This window comes from Enoplosus armatus, chromosome 16 (genome assembly GCF_043641665.1).
Source record: "Enoplosus armatus isolate fEnoArm2 chromosome 16, fEnoArm2.hap1, whole genome shotgun sequence".
NCBI lineage: Eukaryota > Metazoa > Chordata > Actinopteri > Centrarchiformes > Enoplosidae > Enoplosus > Enoplosus armatus.
Genome location: NC_092195.1, coordinates 5,370,272 through 5,391,016, shown reverse-complemented (window position 1 = coordinate 5,391,016; position 20,745 = coordinate 5,370,272). Strand labels below are relative to the sequence as shown.

The following is a 20,745-nucleotide window of genomic DNA, read 5'->3' as shown; positions in this document are numbered from 1 at the left end:
ACTTTATATTTGTAGGTGTCAATAGAGGTTCACAATGCCAAAATTGTGAGACACAACAAAGTCTGTTTTAAAATGGGCAGAACTGTCATCTGGAAATAAAAGACTGCAGAAATTAATGGGTGGATCAAATGCAGGAGGAAACCCAACTTCAAATGCATTGCTGGATCTCACAGAAGGCAAATCACCCCAAGCATCTCAAACACACATTCCACACACAGTCACATACTTCTTATCATCTTCATCTTCCTCTCAACAGTGTGTGTTATATGACTGTGATTGTCGTTTAGATGAGTGACTTAAATATTTCAAATGCCCACTTCTCTTCAAAAGGTTCATGTTGTCATGAAACAATGAGCTCATATTTGTTCACCCAGGTCCTACAAATTCTGCACTTAATCAAATCACATTGCGCCATTTTTGGGGCTCCAGATTGTCAGCGTTACAGTGATCTCCGGAGCGCAGTAATTATAGTTGTAATGAGTTTCACTGTTTTATTTTATCACGGGACTTTGTTGGAATGGACACTTTCATAAGGAGACATATGTGACGCGGGCGTGTGTGCGGATGTGAGTGCACGTGCCACCAGGTTTTCAGATTTGCTCTTTGCTTTCAAAATAAAAGCTTGAACACGACGCTGCTTACAGTATTTTCCAGTGTTTGAGCATACGCTTAATGTAAGTTTGAGAATACAACACAAATGTTCCAATGGCGAATTTTGGGGAGAAATTATATTACAAATCTTAAAAAAAGAAGAATTTGTAAACATAAAGCTCTTTTAAAGCACTGACCACGCTCTGAATATAAAGAGGCAGTCACTGAAACTTGCGTGCGCATTTTCAAATAATTGCTTTGCCTTCTTATGCCACCGCAAAAACACTGCGATTGAGCATATTTTTTTCATTTCAACATTAAAAAAAATAGGCTGCATTTTCTTCATGGCTGCCACGGCGACAGGAACTTTATTTTGAATCTTATAAGCGGAAGTCACGTCGTTTCAACTGGCTGTCTTGTTGTAAGCGACACCTCCTCCCCGCCCAGCATCACTCTCTCCTCTCGGCAGAGGAGGGTGGACTGAAGGAGCGAAGGAGACCCTCTCCTGCGCCACACAACGACGAGCTCACCTAACGTTACAGGACATTTTGGACACGACTTGTCTTTGTTCTTCTCGTGTGGGGTGTCAGGTCGTCAGCAATGAAGTCATCAAACAGCCGCCCCTCCAGAGTGGGTAGAAACCCCTTCCTCCACGAGCTGAAATTCACCATGACAGAGAAAATACAGGTAAGACCGTTTTAAGAGAGCAAATGATAAATGAATTACCTGTAGTTAAACATCATCTCTCATCTACAGCTACTGCCAAGTGCCGTGTGTATGTTGTGTATTGAGTGAAATTACTACACCTAAACTTCAGCCACCATGTTGGGGCTGTGATATTCTGCTTTGTGGGCCAGTTTACACTCTGGTGATATAATATGGAAACAGTGTGTTATTAAAAAAAAAAACATTGGAAAGAAGTTCTTCAAAGGAGTGAGGCAGTCTATACTACCTGGGAAATGTGGTTCCTCAGTGTTTTCCTGGTTCCAGTCAGTGGAAATGGAGAGTGAGGCTCAACCTTAAGTGGTCCTTAAAGGATGACAACAAACAAGTTGAAGAGATAAAACACGTGCTCAGCAAAGCTTTCATACATTCTCACTGTAATGCATGCTGGGAGTTGACTTCATTAGGATTTAACTCAGTCTTCTTACTTTAGTTGAGGTTTATATTGTCCTCTGCGTTCTTGGGTTTCGAGGAAAAACCAAATAGATCCATGGATATTCTTAGACAGACTAAAGATTTTATAATCGGAGGGAGCCCTGCTGGAATTTTTTTTTTTTTTTTTTTAGTTTTGAACTAATAACTGTTTAGCCCTCACTATGGTTGTCAGTATCCACAGATGTAAGAGCAACACGTGCGGCCTTATATCTAGCTCAGCTTTAGGAAGGAAACGAATAGCTCATAGCAGTTTTTGCTTTCACACGCATCATTTTTTGGTCATCAGCAACACCTAACTGCCATGCTGCCCCATAGGCTCCATTTGTAAGTGTTATCTGAGACATGTAGTGTCATTATGGGGCCAGCCACTACCCCACATTTTCCTGGATGGATCTGCCAAGCCAAGAAGAAAGCAAGAAGAATCTGGATGGACCAAATTTGCACGTCAGAGTTTTGCATTTGATTTTTAATTTCGCACCTGGGAAGCACAAAAACGCACTCCAAACAACTGAAACCCATTTGTTTTATTTTTTCCGTCAGTGTACTGCTCCCCTGTCATACTGACATGCTGAACAGGCTAACATGCACTTGACTCCCTCCCACATTCTCCCTCTGTCAGTCTACACTTCTCTATTTCTTGCTGTTTTCCTTTGACTCATCCAATTGAATGTGTGTGCGTACACACACACACACACACACACACACACACACACACACACAGGCACAGTGTTTACAGTCGAGTGCTAGCGCAGGGGTAAACAAGCTTGCAGCTAACCAAGTTTCATGTGTACTCGGATAGTCCTCATTAGAGTGGATCAGTTTCCAGGAAGGCATAGCAAGAGTGACTAATGGTTTGGGTTGCGTCAAAGTCAAGGTCAGGATCCCTCCAGTTACGGCTCTTCTAGGCAGGAAGACTGATACTCAAATTTGGTGGTAATACATTTAAAGAAGATGATAAAGTACCTGTTAAAGCAAGGTGTGCCAAACATGAACTCGGAGTGGGAGGTGAGATATTCTGCTGCTTTTGCCACCGATGGACAGCTGTGGCTACCTCCTAAATCAGCCGTTGGAATCAATGGTTTTTCACTGTTGGAGGAGGGCAGTCTGGCTGAAGTGCCTCCTCATCAATCAACCAGTGGATCAATGGGTTCTCATACTTAGTGGATGGTGAGGTCTGCTGACAGGATGGCTAATGTGGACCCACTGACCAACAAAATGAGCCATTTCATCTAGTTTTGTGTAAATATGAAACTTTTTTTTATTGAGGGTTTGTTATGAATGTGAGATGAACTCCAAAGCATTTTCAGTTACCCTCTTGTCATTTTGCCCTAAAGAATTCCCCTGAAACAAGTTGCACTGAGAGCACTGTATTTGACAAGAGGAGGAAGTACACTTCCTCTGCTCTGCCCCATCAGGTTTCTCTCTTTCTCCATAGCTCCAGGGCCCAGAGGTGCTTTCTTCCATTCAGGGCAGAACATACAAAGCACAAGTCTCAGGAAATTGGCCTCTATGTTTGCACCGTCGGTTCCCAACAATTACGTTCCACTGAGGAAAGTGGTAAACCCCTGCCCCGTTTGCCTGTTTGGTTTTGCATGCTTTCACCGCAGTAAACCATGCTTTTAAGCTTGGCTTTGTGAAGACCTTCTAACCACTTCACTTTGCCTGTTGCTGAATGCTGTAACTACATGTCTCCCACTGTTGTTCTTGCTGGAGGAATGTCTTTATTGGCACATGCCTGAGTCTGCAGTTGATTGTAAACAGTTGTGAGTCTGTGCCAGGTGACAGCAGCAGTCCAGTAATAATAATAATGTAAACTGGACCATGTGTCTAGTTCACACCTCCCACTGCCTGCTTCTGATGTGGCAGTGAGGTGTGTTTTTCCACTTCACACACGTGTGTGGACTGGCACGCACACATTCTCATGTAAAGAAACACGAGCTCTGTCTGAACAAAAACTTTACTTCCCACATGCCACAGGCTTTAGATCCGTATGACTGCATTTTTTACTAGGTATGTGTGTGTGCTTTGGAATCTGTGGGTTTGTCATATTGAGACGACAGGTGCTGCTTGATGCAGACGCACATCCCTCCCTCCCACTGGCATTTGGTCGTCCTGGAATTTTTTTTCTCCCTAACTTCCAGCAAGCATGATCAGCAACACTGTGGACCCACTAGGTCAGCAAGTGAACCGGACAAACACACAGTAGCGCTCATTCCAGCTGAGTCACACATTGCTGAACAGTGAACATCATACAGACATGGCTGCCAACACTGCTGCTTGCAGACAAAATACCTGTGACATCAGCTGCTGCCTTCTCAAATCTCAATAAATATCTCAAATAGTTCTAGAGAAATGGCAGATATTTTTAGCTGTTTCAGTATTAAAACCTAATCTACTGGTGCACCTATTGTAGGTTGTTCTAGATAAGAGTGTCAGCTAGATCCCCTTGTAAAAATATTAAAGAGTATAAAGATATTATAAATGTCACCAGCACACATTTTTCTTCCAGACAAAAACAAATATTTAATACCACATGTGACTTTAACAGTGTGTGTGTGTGTGTGTGTGTGTAACAGGTTCTACCACTCCCTGCCTGACACTCAACCTAAATCTGTACACCAACGACACTAAACACTACGTAAACAGGACAGGTCTCAGTCAGCTGGCCTTGGCCCCCAGGTGGAAATAGGAGTGCACTTCCCTTGGCTCATTGAAAACAATTAACCCAGAACAATTAGCCTTCACTACAGGGTGTATGGAGCAGTTAAAAGGGTGCTGGGCCACATTGCACAGGGGAGTTGGGTGTTATGTGGCATGGCTTTGGAAAAGTATGTCATAGTGTGTCAGTGCAGGTCTGAAAATAATATAGTATAGGATAGTACAGCATATAGGAATATGCACAGAAGGAGTGTAGTACTGCTGTACTCCTCCCAAAGGCAAGTGACATTCTTGGTCCCCAGAGGATGAACTGTACAAACTTTGATCCCAATTTTCCATCGAGCACAATCATCAGGTCAAAATTTCAACTTGTCCAATACTCTGGTTTATGACCAAATATCTGCGGAACTAATATCATTCCCGTCAGCCTCAGCTGAACTATGTGTTTAGTGCTAATTATATTAATATAGCAAATGCTAACATGCTAATCTAAGATGGTAAACATTATATGTATATTATGCTTAGCTTCAGCATGTTTGTATTATGCTTGTGAGCAAGCACAGAACCACCAGCATGGTCTTGTCTTCTCAGTATTTTAATGTACAAAGATACTATTTGGTGCCTTTGGTGTTAAGAGATTGTTACTGTAGTGAGTAGAGATCACTTGTCAGTCAGTGTGTTCTGTGCTATAATATTTTTCTTTGATTTTTGGTGCATTTTGTCTGCTCGCTCTCGGTAGCTATTAACGCTCATGTAAGTTGTCTTGATTCCAAACAAAGGCTTTCTGTATAGCAGGTGGGCAGAAGAACGTTTTTAATGAACTGGTTTAATCCCTTTTTATATCGCTGTGCTGTATCTGTTAGTGATTCAACAGCAGCTTCATTTCAAATGAAAATGCTTCAAATAATTAATTCAGTCAGGTATTTCAAATAAGGTTTAAGAAATAATTTGATTATGCAAACGCTTTCATTGAGCTGAAGCCTTATGTAGCGTCCCTTTAGTGAAGTAATATTGATTGTGCTTTGTCTCAGCTTTATTCCGTCCCTGTCTGCTCCTGCTGATGTGTGACTCTGTGTGTGTTTATAGGTGATGGTATGTGTCAGATGTTTGCCTTCCCATGTTGTGTACTTACTTGTATGTCTTGTTTGCATTAGAGTGCAGCTGACTGACAGACACGGCATGTGTGTGTGTTTTAGAAAGTGGGGGTGGCCGGCTGTAGGATGGGCTGAGTGACTCCAGGCCTTAATGGTCCGTGACAGCTTTAATGTTGCTATACGTACATACAGAAGGTGTGTGTGTGTGTTTGTGTATTTGGAGACAATGGGACCATCTTGGCTTCCCAGAGCCTCCTGAATATTTTACTTACAACAGAATGGCCTAAGAAATCACTGAACCTTGCCCTCAGGTCAGAAGACATTTGCTGCTATGGTCCACATAACCATTAAGTGTAGACAATATGACATTTTCTTTGTGCTATTGTACGTTTTCTGATTTTACTTGCGTATCACACTTATAGTTCATAAGTAATCACTCTTAACTTCTATAAATAAGAAATAGTCCCCAAAATCTGGTGACTTTTCATCAGAACTAGTCATTAGTTACAGTAAGAAATAATAAACAATTAGTATTTTTGTTTATGTTATTTCATCTGTGATTGGCTGTTGCTTTCGTCTAAATGAGTCAACAGCTAATCGTATCACTGTCGGCCTTGTTTGTCTTGTTTGGCCTTTGTTTGTTTGGACTGTGTTATGAAAAAAGAAACAGGGAAAGTAACAGAATTTGGAAAATGGACATTTTGAAATATACATTTCTGAGTAGTTATGGGCTATTATATCTTTTGTCTGTATTTTTACATATGGTTGTTTTTCACGATGTCTTAATGTCTCAGACAGGTTCATTGACTCTGGGTAGAAGTAAAGCGGGGTATTTTAGCATCACACTTCCAGTAAAGGGGAACTCCACCAGGTCTTTGGGAGTACTACTGCATATATACATTCGTACAAAGCCTTTTGAGGCTCAAGAGAGATCTGATAATTTGCCTCATGTGATGTCACTTGAGTCAGTTGGTACTGAAGAGCTCACCAGACCTCTGTAGCCTGCTCCTCATGTCTGCTTGAGGCTAACAGCTAAGGGCTACATTAGCCCCTACTAGCATAACTTACCCAATTCTCTGACCCAACTGCCGTTTGAGTTGCATTATGGGTAATGTAGGGTAGTGTACAATGAGTGGCCAAAAAAAACACATTTAAGCTATTTTTATATCAGAGTGAGGATGTGTGACACAAGTGAGCCCAGCACTGGAGAAGCATACATTTACAGCAAATTTCAAGTCATCAGCGGTGGATGGGCTGGTACTCTCATAAAACTGTAGAAATTACTCCCCTCTGCCCCGCCCCAGCTCATTCTCATACCACCTCCTGAGAAAATGTCAGTGGATCCTCCCAGATGGATTCGTTAAGCTCTGATGATGAGTGCACTGTGCGTCAGGCATGGGGGTGGTGATGCAGGGAGAGGCGTTAGAGCATCATAAATCACCCCCATTACTATTTATTTATTAATACAGCCCTGCAGTGTGCACCTGGGGGCTCCTCCAGAGAGAGACACACACAGGAAAGAAAGGAAAGACAGGACGGGGGGGGGGTTAGATATGATTCCCCAGAGTGATGACAAAAAGCACATCAATGCAAAGTAGGAAGAAAACAGTTGAAGGGAGAGCAGCATGATAAATGAAGGTGCAGCTGAGCAAATAGACACAGGGAGCGAGAGATGGATGGATGGATAGTTGAAGAGAGGGATTCCTCCGGGATTGGAGATTACTGTAAGGCAGGCCGGGAGGTTGATGAACGAAGGAGCGGGATGAAAGTGCGGGATGGGACAGAGGTCGGACAAAGGGGGGAGGAAGAGGCTTAAAATGTCACAGTCTGAATTTACACTGGAGGCCGTGACTTTGTGACCCTGCTACACACACACACACACACACACACACACACACACACACACACACACACACACACACACGCACACACGCACACACGCACACACACACACTCTCACTCCACATCTCTCTCATTACACACTAAGAGAGAAGGCATGACAGGCCAGTCAGCTGACTTCTCATCTCTACTGTGGCACTTATTTCAGTGACGAGACCTTAACTGTACTGTATGACCTGAGATTGAACTTTGCCTCATACACTGTTTTCGGAGTTGCCGTATCTTATTTCCTACCTTACTATTTATACAGTAAAATCCCACTGGTATTATGCAAATGTCCTCGTCTGATAATACCAAACGGTCAGTAAACCCCAACATATCTGAAATTGTTTACAGAAGCCTCCTGAGATGCGCCGTCATTACATTTAACCAACTGTTTGGAAGTGCTCACGAAAAGACATACACAGACAAATAGCAAACAAAAACAATAATAAAATCCACTGACAGTCATGACATTAATTCATAATTGTAAAAGTGAACATTAGAAGATTTCAAGTAAGACAAAAGGCTTGTTTTGAATAAGATGTTACAGATTTAGTGTGTCATGGTAAGTCATTCCAATCAAAAAGGAAAGCGTTTCTGACTGATCCCATTATCACAAGCAACCTCTCAGCGATACACGGGCACTGCGGTTGAACATAAACAGCAGATGTTTTCCTCTAGTTGGTCTCACTGCAGCTAAGAGGATGGTGGTCTGCCACTGGAGCCCACCACACTCTTAATCAATAAAAGAATGGCTCTCGTCATACAGAGATATTGCACAACTAGAGTACATGTACTGTACTGTATGTACAGTATATGTATATCTGTGATACATCCATGCCTTCTTTTTTTTTTTTATAAATGTTTACCTCCAACATTGACCCCTTAACCTTGAAATACGAGTTGAGGCAAGTGAGGCAAGAAATGACTTCGATTTCAGTGAAGGTAGATGGGTAGCTACATGCACGAGTTAACATTAAAGGTAAAAGATAAGATGCACAATGTCAGCGTAATCTAAAGTTTTTTTCCTGGAATTGATTTTCTGTTTATTTATGTACATTTTTACTCAAGGGGTTCCTACTTTCTAACCTGGAAAGTGTGATTAGAGCATGACTGTCAGTGTGACTGATAGATGGTGGCTGTTCCTTCCTGGAGGCACAGACGGAATGTGCCGCTCCTCCTCTCGACCCTTTAGGACGTGCAGTTATATTCTTCTGCTGTGCAGGAATGCACAGTATGTTAAAGACTTGAAGTCATTGTTTGACAGTTGGCTAAAAAGCCATGATGGTACAGTGAGTTGTGCAGTGGAATGACAACAAGGTGACTGCTCATATCTCCGTTCTCTCTTCAGATAGGACTGATGTCTGTCACAGTGTTCCCAGTGCGGCTGCTGCTGGTGTCCTTCCTCATGCTGCTGGCGTGGCCCTTCGCCTTCACAGCCTCCCTGGGACGTTCGGATTTTGTCATCGAGCCACAGTCGTGGTGGAGGAGGTGTGTGTGTGTGTGTAGGAAAGTGTATGTATGTATGTGCTACTAAAACATATGGGGTTGCACAGAAATGTGTGAAAATTGCAGCACCCTATAAATAGCATTATGATAAATAGAGCTAATCAAACAAGCCCTTTGTCAAACGCAGCCTTGCATTTGCCGATTGTTCATTGGTGAAGCACGTGTGTCCTGGGTTAATGTCATGAACATACAGTGTCCACTAGTATACTAGTTATATGAACGTATTTGAAGTGTGAACGATCAGATTAAAGAAACTGGATTAACATGTCATTTTTGAGGATATTGTATATAAACAGACAAGTTTTGGGCACTGATGAAACATTTATTTAACAAGCTAAACGCACACACTTTGCATCAACTGTCTGTGTGTCCTCTCGCAGGTTTGTAGACCTGTGTCTACGAGTGATCATGCGAGCCATGTGGTTTTGCGGAGGTTTCCATTGGATCAAGGTGAAAGGCGAACGGGCGGCGCCCTCTGAAGTTCCCATCCTCACCGTGGCACCACACTCCTCCTACTTTGACGCCATCCCAGTTACCATGACCATGTGCTCCATAGTAACCAAACTGGAGAGCAGGAGCATTCCCGTCTGGGGCAGTGAGTAATACATTTCCATCACCTCTCTGACCCCTGCATTTACAGTTACAGGATGTGCCATAATAACATGAAACATATTTTCCATTTAATGCAAACTGCTGGCACACAATTAAAAAATGTTACCAGACTGTAATATGAAAAGAACTTAATAAACAGTGTATTTGAACTACATTAATTTCACACTGTCATATATTTTTATGCTCAACTAGAAGTTAAATGGTCTGGTTTAAAAATATTTTGGGGTTTGTATTGAATGAAATGCTGTAGCTGAGACAGACTTTGGCTACAGATTGCTAGACAGCTAAGACTAAATCACGATCATTCATTTTTTCTTCACAAAAACAATGCTGTGTCCGTGACTAGTAATTACAGACGCAGCCAGTTTCCAGTAATATTTTACTGCATGTAAACATTATGGTCTGTGAGAGCTGAATTAAGAAAACTGAAAATCAATTAATCCATTCAACATACAGGTGTTTAAATAATACAGTGGCAGATTTACATGTTAAAAATTGGTTGAAATCTGATTAAAAATCTGCAATAGAAAAATCTAACTCTATATCAGATTTAAAAAATACTTTTTGTAGCACTCTGTAATTCAACTATTTATATATATTTTTAATTACTGTAGAATAATATATTCTCCCCATTACTGCGAGCAAATCAGAGCTGTCTTTGTCTCAAGGCGACCTCTTTACAGTAAACTACAGTGAACAGTGTCGTCCTGCAGCAGGAACTTCTGGAGGGATTCGGATGTAACCTCAGGGTGAACATTTGTGTAATGCTAATGCTCCCACTCTTTTAGCTTTTTTGCCAGTAGTAGTAGTAGTAGTAGTAGTAGTAGTAGTAGTAGTAGTAGTAGTAGTAATAGTATTGTTCTGGCATACATCCAAAACCTCTCTCCTCACCATCGTCCTCCCAGCTCTGATCAGCTACATCAGGCCCGTGTTTGTGTTTCGGTCGGATCAGGACTCCAGAAGAAAAACCGTCGAGGAGATCAAGCGCAGAGCCCGGTCTGGAGGGGAGTGGCCTCAGGTAACGTACATGAAAATGCACATGAAGCCAACTTCAGCTCACAACACGTGGGAAGTGAAAGGTGATAGCATAAACGCAGTTAGTCACACAAAGTTAAAACAGATCAAGGACAATTTAAAACAATGAGCAAGAGCCAGATGCGTGTGCGTGCGTGCGTGCGTGTGCCTGTGTGCGTGCGTGCGTGTGTGTGCGCAACTTAATGTGCGTTTGTTTGTTCCAGATCATGATATTCCCAGAGGGGACGTGCACCAACAGGTCGGGTCTCATCTTGTTCAAGGCTGGTATGTGTTCAGTCCCCTTCCTGCTTTAGGCATCATGAAACCAGGTGGAAGGTTGCTCTGTGTGTGCATGCGTGTGTGTGTGTGTGTCAGTACCCTATTGTAGCGAAATTGTATTGAAAACATATAAACATGCATTTATTTCTTGGAGACTGAAAAATTGATTTCCTCTTAACTTAAAACCAGATAACATTAATCTGTGGGGCCATAATCACTCATCATTTCATAAATGGTCCAAAAACCACTTTAAGAGACGTACCCTTTCCCACAGATATACCCCTCTTATAGATGGAAAATCAGTCTTGTTCTTTTAATGGAACTATAAGAGTAGTTATGTAATCTTTGCGGTGCATCTTTTCGTCTTCCATAGGTTTGATTTTCTGTGTTTATCTCTATAGACCCAAATAAGAAAGTTAGCTCTCCCATATTTGTTCTTTGGTCGGTCGGTCCACCACTCTGGTCCAACAACTCATCTCAATGTCTCAACATCAGCAGGTCAAAGTTTTTTCACTTACTTTTCACGAGATGAGTGATACTTTCTGTGTAGTCATGGATCACAGGCAACGTGTGCTGACGTTTTCTTCTGTCCTCAGGTCAAAGATTCAGTTTATAGAATTCTCTGGTTTATGACCTGCAAAGCTATTAATATTCACATCAGCCTTAGCTGCACATTAGCAAATGCCCCGTTGTTGGAGGTGATGCACCTATTAGTGCATTAGTTTAAGTGGTTCCAGTGGCTGAAGTTGTTTGTATGTAACTGAAATTGAGGTCCAGATGGGGGTAGGTGTTCTCCAGAGAAGTTGATACAGTTATTGTCCAAACCACAACTCAGAACAGTTTCTGGTCGTGGTTCTTGGTCTTGGCCAGCCAGAGGTGTGTCTGTGTGTTAACAGAGAGACTGTGTGTGATCACTTTGCTCAGTATTCATTTCATTCAATGTGCCTGGACTTGTAAATGATTATTTATGCATGGGATTGACTGCATAGCTGCCAACTCCAGGTGTAGATGTCTGGGCAAATTAATTTTATGTTGGCCCAGCAGGTTTGGGTTCAGTGCCTTGCTTAGGGACACCTCAACAGGACACATAAATGTTGCACCTAACCTTTTTTGGGCTTGTTTTTCTGCTCACATCCCGTGTGTGTGTGTGTGTGTGTGTGTGTGTGTGTGTGTGTGTGTGTGTGTGGTGTGTGTGGTGTGTGTGTGTGTGATGCTGTCAGCCATTGTTCCCTGCCTGCTCTGTCTAATCCCCTTTCTTCCAGTCTGTAATTCTGTCATTCCCAGTAAGCCCTGTTGGTCACACTCTGGACTGCTGTGGTTGTGTGTGTGTGTTTGTCCAGCTTGATCTGTCTGTTGTGTGTTACCAGTCCTCTCTGGATGTGTCTCCTCTGGTTATGTCTCTTCACTGGCTCCCAGCACAACAGAGCGACAGTGTGTGCGTGTGTGTGTCTGTGTGTTTTAATGTGAATGGTGCCACCTGTGCATGACGTGCTCTGCAGATACCTCCAGTCTTCAAAAGGCCTTTTAATAGAGCCGTCACTTTCATGTTCACCCTTCTCTCCCTGTCTGTCCCTTCACTATAGCCACATTATTATTCAGAGGCTGTAGACAGTGATCACTCTTATGCTCCTTCATGTTCTTTCACAGTGTCATGTGCAGCTAGACCAATATGTGGGGCCAATATTATTCTTTTAGAAATCAGATGTCAGACTTCACCATGTTTGAAGATGAGGGCTCCTTGTTGAATTACAACTGCTCAGAGTTCAAATGTAATAAAACAATACTTTGATTCACACAACTTGTTGTGTAGTTCACCATTTCACAACGGCATATGTCTTTTCTAGAGAACACTGAAACAGATTATATTGTGAATACATTTTATCTGGTTTTATCCCTGTGAATATATTCACAAACACGACTCCAAATCAATCATAAAGTTGATCTGTATCTGCTGACTGTGTAATTAGGCGACCGTTTGCTAACACGTTAGCCATATCAACTTTACAGCTTGGTCCGCTGCCCCCAAGTGGCCAAAAAAACTATTATCATTAGTAATATTCTTATCCCATTTTCACCTATTCAAAGCTCACACAGAGGCTTGAATAGGGGCTTTGTCCAGTGATAAATACTGTATGTAGCTTCTGTCAGCTCGTCTGTCAACAGCAGGACATTACAGAATCTCAATAGAGAGCTTGTCTGCCAGGGCGGGAAGTTATCCTGAGGTTGTGAGCTTGTCACTCATCTAAACTCAGCCCAATACATTGTTCTGTCCCTCTGTTCTACTTAATACAGTTTAATTTACTTCACTGGCGTAAATGATTATTATAAATCTTGTTCTTGATACATTTCACACTTTCTTTTTCTCCTCTCACCTCCTCCTCCCTCCCCTCTTGTCTTTCAGGTGCTTTCATACCAGGACTCCCAGTGCAGCCTGTGGTGCTACGCTACCCAAACAAACTGGTAAACACACTTATATATTTATTTATTTATTTAAATCCTTTCGATACCTGCTCCATACCTGTAACCTTGGACATAGTTCAAGCTCAGCCTGACACCCAGAAAAACACCATACACATACTGACACACACACAACTGTGATGCAATGGTTTCTTTCCGTCGCTTTACTATGTGTTCCTCTTGTGTTGAATGACTTCAGGTTCTAGTGGGATGATATTTCATCCCCCTCTTTCTCGCTCAATCTATCTCTCTCTCTCTCTCTCTCACTCACACACACACACACACACACACACACACACACACACACACACACACACACACACACATACACGTCATGTCTCTCTCTCGGCACCTCTTCTCTCTCTCATGAATAATGCAGGTCTTATTACCTAGTTTTTGTAGTTTGTTTCCCTAGAAAGTTTTTGTCACTGTTTACCTTTCTGCTGAGTTTGGTCACTGTGATGACTTTAGTGACAACGTGGCAGTGCAAGGCAGTTAAGTGAGGCAGAGAAAACCGGAATAAACCACACTAACAGGGTGTCCATAGTTGGTATATTCCTCTCCAGACTCCATATATATATATATATATATATACATATACACCATCAGAAGTGTTTCCCTTCCATCACAAGTGCCCAGTGCCCACACATGTCCCGCATGAGCCAGTTGTAAATGTGATGTTATCTGAATTGTCTTGGATGTATCTGTATGCTGATTTATCTCTCTTAATCTGTGTTCACACTTGTTGTTTGGTTTCCTTAGTCCACATCAGGACAGAAAGTGATATGTTGCATTTAAGCTTTAGGCGTTTTAGTATTCAGTTCACTCTGGTCACATGAACAAATGCATGTCGGTAAATATGAAGACACGTGTACTGACCGGTAACTGATGACAGATTGGTCATCCTGTGTACATGCACCCATAGTGGGAAAACTACAAGTTGCAAACAGCTTTACACAACTTTTTCCACACATGCATTAGTGCTCCCCAAGATCTGTTAACAGACTTTGTGGAATTGCCCTTTAAATGATGCAAATTGACAGAAAAAGTCAGCACTGATCTAATATCAAATTGGTTCCAGTGCCTCCTACTTGACTGTAAAGTGCATCCTCTTCAACTTTCCACACCACACTTGTGTAAGTTCCATCCTGGATCATGATTGGCTTCCAAACTAGTTGTGACGTCACTAAGTCACACTCATAAAGCGTGTTTGACTGAGATTTAAGGGAGAAACTTTCCCCCCTTCAGCAGATGAAGCCCTCTAGTGTCAAACTCTGCGCAGTGAAGGTCAAACATCCAAGTGAAGTGACAATAAGCAAAACACGTTTCTTGGTTGCACGGGGACTGCAGCATAAACAATGGAGGTGTAATTTGAGATGCTAACTAAAAGTTGTTGTAACAAACGGCGGGTCCAGGAAGTTGTAGGAAATTGACTTCAAGTGAGGCCTCTGTGTGTGTGTGTGTGTGTGTGTGTGTGTGTGTGTGTGTGTGTGTGTGTGTGTGTGTGTGTGTGTGTGTGTGTGTGTGTGTGTGTGTGTGTGTGTGTGTGTGTGTGTGTGTGTTTATATTTGTCCTGAGCCACATCCTCTTTCTCTGTCCTCTCCGCAGGATACTGTTACATGGACGTGGCAAGGACCCGGAGCGTGAGTGTTTCTATCTTTCTCTCACACACCTACTTTCTTACACACTCCACAAACTATAACACACACACACACACACACACACACAGCTTCTACTGCCCTCTGCTATGTATGCAGTTAAAACACCAGTGACCTTTTAAGAATATACATGGTAAGATGCTGTAGGGAAACATCCATTATCTCAAGTGCTATGTGTTCAGCCTTGTCTCCATCATATTATTTTCTCTTCCTGATACCGATTCTGATCTCGTCATGTGTAGACAAAGCCAACTCTTCTGTCTTCCAGGTTCAAGATCCTATGGCTCACTCTGTGCCAACCTCATAATCCCATGGAGATAGAGGTGTGTGATTTAGTAAACCAGAAGTCAGTAAAACTCCATTTCCTTTTCTGTCACAGTATCATCGATCTTTCTTAATTGAGAGAAATATTAGCTCAGAATGACAGAGACACCGTCCAACTATTGTAATGAATTTGATGTGTGGAAATCTGTATTTATGGTATAGCGGATCGGTACACAGTTCAGTGACAGGACAACAGGATTAAGTTGACTTTCTCTGTCTTTAGTACTTGCCTATTTACACGCCATCAGATGAGGAGAAGGAAAACCCTGCCCTGTTTGCCAACAATGTCAGAAAGCTCATGGCCAAGTAAGTGTGTTTGCATAAGTGTCAGATTGTTTTGGATGTTCGTAACACACAGACGTACATGAATGTTCCTCGTAAACCTTTTCCCTCCATCCTCATAGGGCGCTGGAGCTGCCACTCACAGACCTGTCCTTTGACGACCGTGAGATTAGCCTATCACAGGGCCCGCTGCGCATATATGACTATAGCAGTCTGCTGGAGTTCAACCTGCTGGTGTGCCGCCTGGGGTGAGTGGAGGGAGACTGGATTGACTGGTCAGACTGGTTGGAGGGTGGGTGGGTGCACAATCCAAGACCTTTTGGGCAGAAACACACACAGGGAGATGTGTCTTTCTCAAGAATGATATTTGATCAATTCAAATCAAATGGGGAAAGGTTTGGTGTTATATAGCACAAAAGTTCTGCCAAGACTGAATAGTTTTAAAGATTGCCACAGATATTAGTTCTCTGCTGGCGGGTTTTATATCCAGGGGATACATTAAAATGGTCAGATATCTGTAATAGCAAAATAGAAAAGATATAAGTGACATAAAGAGGTGATCCCACAGTTTTTCTTTTTTTGATTAAAGAGTTAAAAAATACAATCTGTTGTCGGCATGTGTTTTTCTCATTTGAGCACAAAAATGTTGAAGATACCCAAGAGGAATCTTTTTGTTTGTTTGTTTCCTTCTTTGCTAATTAGCTCATTAAAACAATCTGTGTTAGTAGTAGGTGATCATATACTGAGTATGAGGGAATCTGTGTAGAGACTCATATGATTCTGTCTGATTCATATGACTCTCTTCATCATGTTGATGAATGCATAGACACCCCCTCACCAGCTACCTCTTTTCCACATTTATGTATTACTTTTCATGCAGGAAGATTCAGTTTTATTTAGCCATGCTCCTAAAAATAAGATGTTGTGTCAAAGTATTTGTGATTTTATTGTTTATTGTAGCTAAAAAGCTTAAATCTGAATAAAAACGTGAATTTCATGTACTGTATGTGCCATTTTAATAATGTCAAAGTAAGAGTAGGTCTTTGTTCTGGATTTGACTTCTCACGATAATACTTCAATATTTACTCATCATTAGTATTATTATTATTGTTATTATTATATATACACCTTCTTTTGAGAAATGTATCTGCTTTAATCTTGAAGATGTTGGCGAGCAAGGTGAAGGTGCCACATGTGGTTAACAGAATGACAAACTAATACACTGTTGCATGGTGTGATTTCATATGTTATGTGTATGAACAGGCTGAGAGCAGGAACCAAAGTGCTGGAGGAGCAGGCCAAAAGAGCCAGAAAGCTGCAGGGAGACCGGCTGGGTTTGGAGGACTTTGCCCAGTTCCTCAACCTGCCAGTTGCGGACGCACTCACACAAGTGCACAGCCTCTTTGACCAGGTAAACACACATTTTAAAATGAATACAGACATGCTGTATAGGTGTTCCATGTGTTAAACTGGTCTGGCAAGGACTGATCAGCTCCCCCTTGTGGAGAATGTGCTAAATGTCAATAAGTGTACATTTGTGTGGTTGTGGCTTTAATAACTTTCATACAGCTCTCTCTCAGAAGTGATGGCGTGAGAGTTTAGCTGATCTGAAATCAGATTATTATTAGTGAAACCAGTTGAGAAAACAAAATTCTTGAAAGTGAATTACAAATTCAACAGTGGTGACTATTGTTTTGTGTGATGATGTTTTCTTTGTCCAGTTGAGTTTACATGATTTCAAACTAGAGATAGCAAATTTGCAGCAAATTACATTTTCAGCATTTCTTTGCTACTTCCGCTCACTAAGATCCTTTTTGTTCCCAGCATGGAGATGGACAGATAGACGTCAGACACTACGTCATTGCTCTGTCTACCGTTCTTCGACCATCAAAATCAATGGAGACCCTCAAACTGGCCTTCAAGGTGAGCACTTCTTCCACTGAATCGTGTTTGACGGAGGTTTGAAGTCATTGCACTGAGAATATATGTTGCTGTGCAGATGTACGAGAGCGAGGAGAACGGGGGGGTCCTGGAGGAGGAGCTTGCCACCATCTTGGAGATAATGTTGGGAGTGAAAGAGGTGGAACTTTCGGGTCTGATTTTAGCGCTTGGCGATCCGGATGCAGCAAAGATCACATACAGTGAGACCCAGTGTTTATTTTTCCACTGTCCCACGGTGCTGTCACCATCACATTTGATTTCTTCTTGGCTTCACTGATGAGGACTGTCTGTCGTTGATTTTTCCAAGGTCCACCATCTGCCTTTTCTAGAAACTGTCAAAGCTTTTCCTTACACTCTTTTTTTTTTTTTTTCTCTATTGTCCTATGAAGCATTTTCTCCTTTTAATCCAGCTTTTATGTGCAGATTTCCCATCTGCACATAATGTAAAATGCAGTGTACAGACACATGGAAACTGTTGCTCTTCTCTGTAATATTGATGTAAAAATGCTACATGTTGCACTTTAAATTTCAAATAAAAGCTTTATTCCAGTCTCCTCTTTACCAAAAAAAGACTTTCATAATGTAAAGCCCTAACATTAACTAACAGCAGTGACAACTTTTAACACCATTTTCTATGTTTTGCCCTTTTTCCAGATGAACTTCATCATTTTATTGAGCAGCACCCGCACTTTGTCCAGGATTACCTTGATTTTAAAAATCACCCCCGCAAATTCTGCCTCGGCCGACCTAAGAGCTGCAACGGCCAGAACCACAACAAAGACGACTGAGGGAGGGACTTTAATCTGTCTGATCTATCGACGTCTCCAAATGCTGCAGCTTGCCTACCACCTCTGTGCCTTGAAGTGCAGGAAGAGAAAAGAGGAGTAGAAGGAGAATAACAAAGTAGTTCAGAGCAATAAGGATGGATCAGCGCAGCACAGATGATGGAATCAGAGTCTCCATCACTCAGTTCTCTTCTGAACTTTTGTTTTTTGTCCTCATTATGATATAAAGAAACAGGGTTTTTTTTTCCTGCTCTGCAAACATGTTATTTATTTTAACTTTATTTTCTTATGTTTGAAGTACAGATATATAAGAAATGAGTTGATAAAAGGGAGGGGTCTGCTGCTCTTCATTTACATAGTGTGCATAGAAATGTTACTTTCAGGTAAAAGGGATCAGGATATATACCATGCTGCCATTCTATGATAAGACTGGGATGTCCAAACTATGTAACAAATACTCCCAAATACTCAGCAAAAGCACCAAAAAAGAAAAATCATTTCTTACTTCAAGCAGCTGTGTCACTGCCACAGATATGCAAACCAAGAGCCCTTGCTAAAAAGAAAGATTGACGGTTGATAAGGAGCATCAATCTATGTTTTTTTTTTTACATTTTTTTTTATTTGGTAATATGATGAGTAATATTGTGGCTATTTTGCTCAATTTTAATGTCCAAAATAGTTTTTTCTCCACCTTCAAGGAAAATAATTTTATAACAGTCTAGTTTTTCTTAGAAAAACGTTTAAGAGGAGGATTGTCTAGCATCTTTGGAGCTGCAAATCATTCCTTTAAACCCTCGACAGATAGGTATTACGCATACTGTATCTTCTTTTCTTAAGCCCGTGCATTTCTCTGCTGGTTTAAATATTGATCTCAGATGGTTTATGCTGGACTGACACCTTTTGTACCTTTTTTTTTAAGGCTGCAATGTTCCTGTAATGTTTAATTTCTCAATTAAATGCAGAAATCAAAGCGCCTTGCTTTTATTTTCCAAATAAAATGCTTTCAGTTTTGTCTTGTTGCCACCCACTGTCTTCATCCACTAGGTGGAGCTCTGCTTTCACACATTCACCTCGAGGTGGTCTGACTTTTTGACTCCCTCAGACCGACTGGCAGAACTGACACAAATCAGTGGTTCTGAGATTTCACAACGCCCTCATTGTTTTGTATATAGCTTTATTTACTTACTCAGCTGTGGATTCTGTCCTATTGTCTATACTTTAAGTTCTTTATGCTTCCCTTTGAACACTTTTGGTGATCATCCAGTTAATTTTTTCTGGCTACACCTTCTTGCTATTCCTTTCATATTGGTTTGTCTGTTCTGAGTCCACATGGTGGTGCTAGCTCCCTAAACTTTACACACCAGAGAGCCCATGCACCACTGCCCACCTGATGGACAGGAAAAGCATTACCTCATCCCTTCCCTTCATTCCTTCAGGTAAAAAATAGACAGATTAAGCCTGGGCTTTGATGAGAGAAACCTACAGAGGAGGTGTGGAAGCAGGGAGAGAGGGATAGAGATGAAGGAGAGAGACTAAATGGATCGTTCTGCTCCAAATCCAATTCCTAATAGCTGGAGGGAGGGTGGGTGGGAGGAGGGAGAAGAAAACAGTCAAAGAAAGAGTAGAGGGAGAGGGGGAGTGGAGATATCACGTCTAACAATTAAGACCTGCCTTCAGGGTCGAAAGAAGAAGCTTTGTTGAGAACATATAAATTGCTCATTGAGCGCTGCCTCTCTGCAGTCTCTCTCAGATACTCCTGCCTCAAAGGAATCTGCCATAAAAGACAGCAGCTGCAGCCCGCAGCCCACCACAAAGGAGGGCTGGAGTCTGTTCACAGTATAGGGGATCCATCTCCAGCCGTCATCCTGGCCAAGCAAACTCCCCCCTACAGTAAACACAACCTGGATCTGATCCCAGTAACTGTAGATGAGGGAACATCGCAGCACATCCACTGGAGATCTCTTGTGGTTACTGTACTTTGCAGGGTCAAAGATCCAGCTCCACTAACAGTTGCCTTGTTTATTTTTGTTGCACAGGCCAACTGGGTGAGCTTCTCCACAGCCTATGCCTGGAAATTAGCCCGTTTGTTTTTTCTGAGTCGGATTGTGGAAGTCTGACTGGCAGTTATAACTGGCAAATATTTTCTATCAACATTTGATCTTATATGTGTTTAATATGGGATAATATGATATGACAGTAAAGGTTTTCATCGATGGGACCTGTAGTCTGAAACATCTGCTGTTATTCCCATACCAAGGGTACTTTTACCCCAGGGGGTACAGGGAAAGACTGTGGAGTAGTTAGCGCAATTATTTTTGAAAAATATATAAATTAAAAATATGTCCACGTATTAAGTGAGTGCATGGTAGCTGGATGGAAAGTTGTCAGAGAAGTCTTTACAAAAGGATAAACATTGTTTGAATAGTTAGCTAAAGGTAGTGGATAAATGGTTGCAATAGATGGCTAATAGATAAATGGATAAAAAGTGGATACATGGTTGAA

At 41.7% G+C, this 20,745-nt stretch overlaps 1 protein-coding gene across 1 annotated transcript; it reads left to right on the top strand.

Annotated features, from left to right (window-relative positions):
* The first annotated feature begins 1,117 nt into the window (after positions 1–1,117).
* On the top strand, positions 1,118–19,199 carry lpcat1 (lysophosphatidylcholine acyltransferase 1). Its single transcript, XM_070921615.1, has 14 exons — positions 1,118–1,278; positions 8,734–8,873; positions 9,272–9,486; positions 10,409–10,521; positions 10,742–10,802; positions 13,198–13,256; positions 14,862–14,896; positions 15,180–15,234; positions 15,459–15,541; positions 15,640–15,765; positions 16,781–16,928; positions 17,342–17,440; positions 17,517–17,658; positions 18,113–19,199. Exons 1-14 carry the CDS (start codon positions 1,192–1,194, stop codon positions 18,244–18,246), a joined length of 1,497 nt encoding a protein of 498 aa, XP_070777716.1. The 5' UTR covers positions 1,118–1,191; the 3' UTR covers positions 18,247–19,199.
* The last annotated feature ends 1,546 nt before the right edge of the window (positions 19,200–20,745 follow it).

Excerpts from the sequence above, each read along its gene's own strand:
- lpcat1 (XM_070921615.1), top strand. The coding sequence starts at position 1,192 with ATGAAGTCATCAAACAGCCGCCCCTCCAGAGTGGGTAGAAACCCCTTC. Across the intron at positions 15,235-15,458 it reads ATAATCCCATGGAGATAGAG|TACTTGCCTATTTACACGCC; the intron begins GTGTGTGATTTA and ends CTCTGTCTTTAG. Across the intron at positions 17,441-17,516 it reads CCCTCAAACTGGCCTTCAAG|ATGTACGAGAGCGAGGAGAA; the intron begins GTGAGCACTTCT and ends GTTGCTGTGCAG.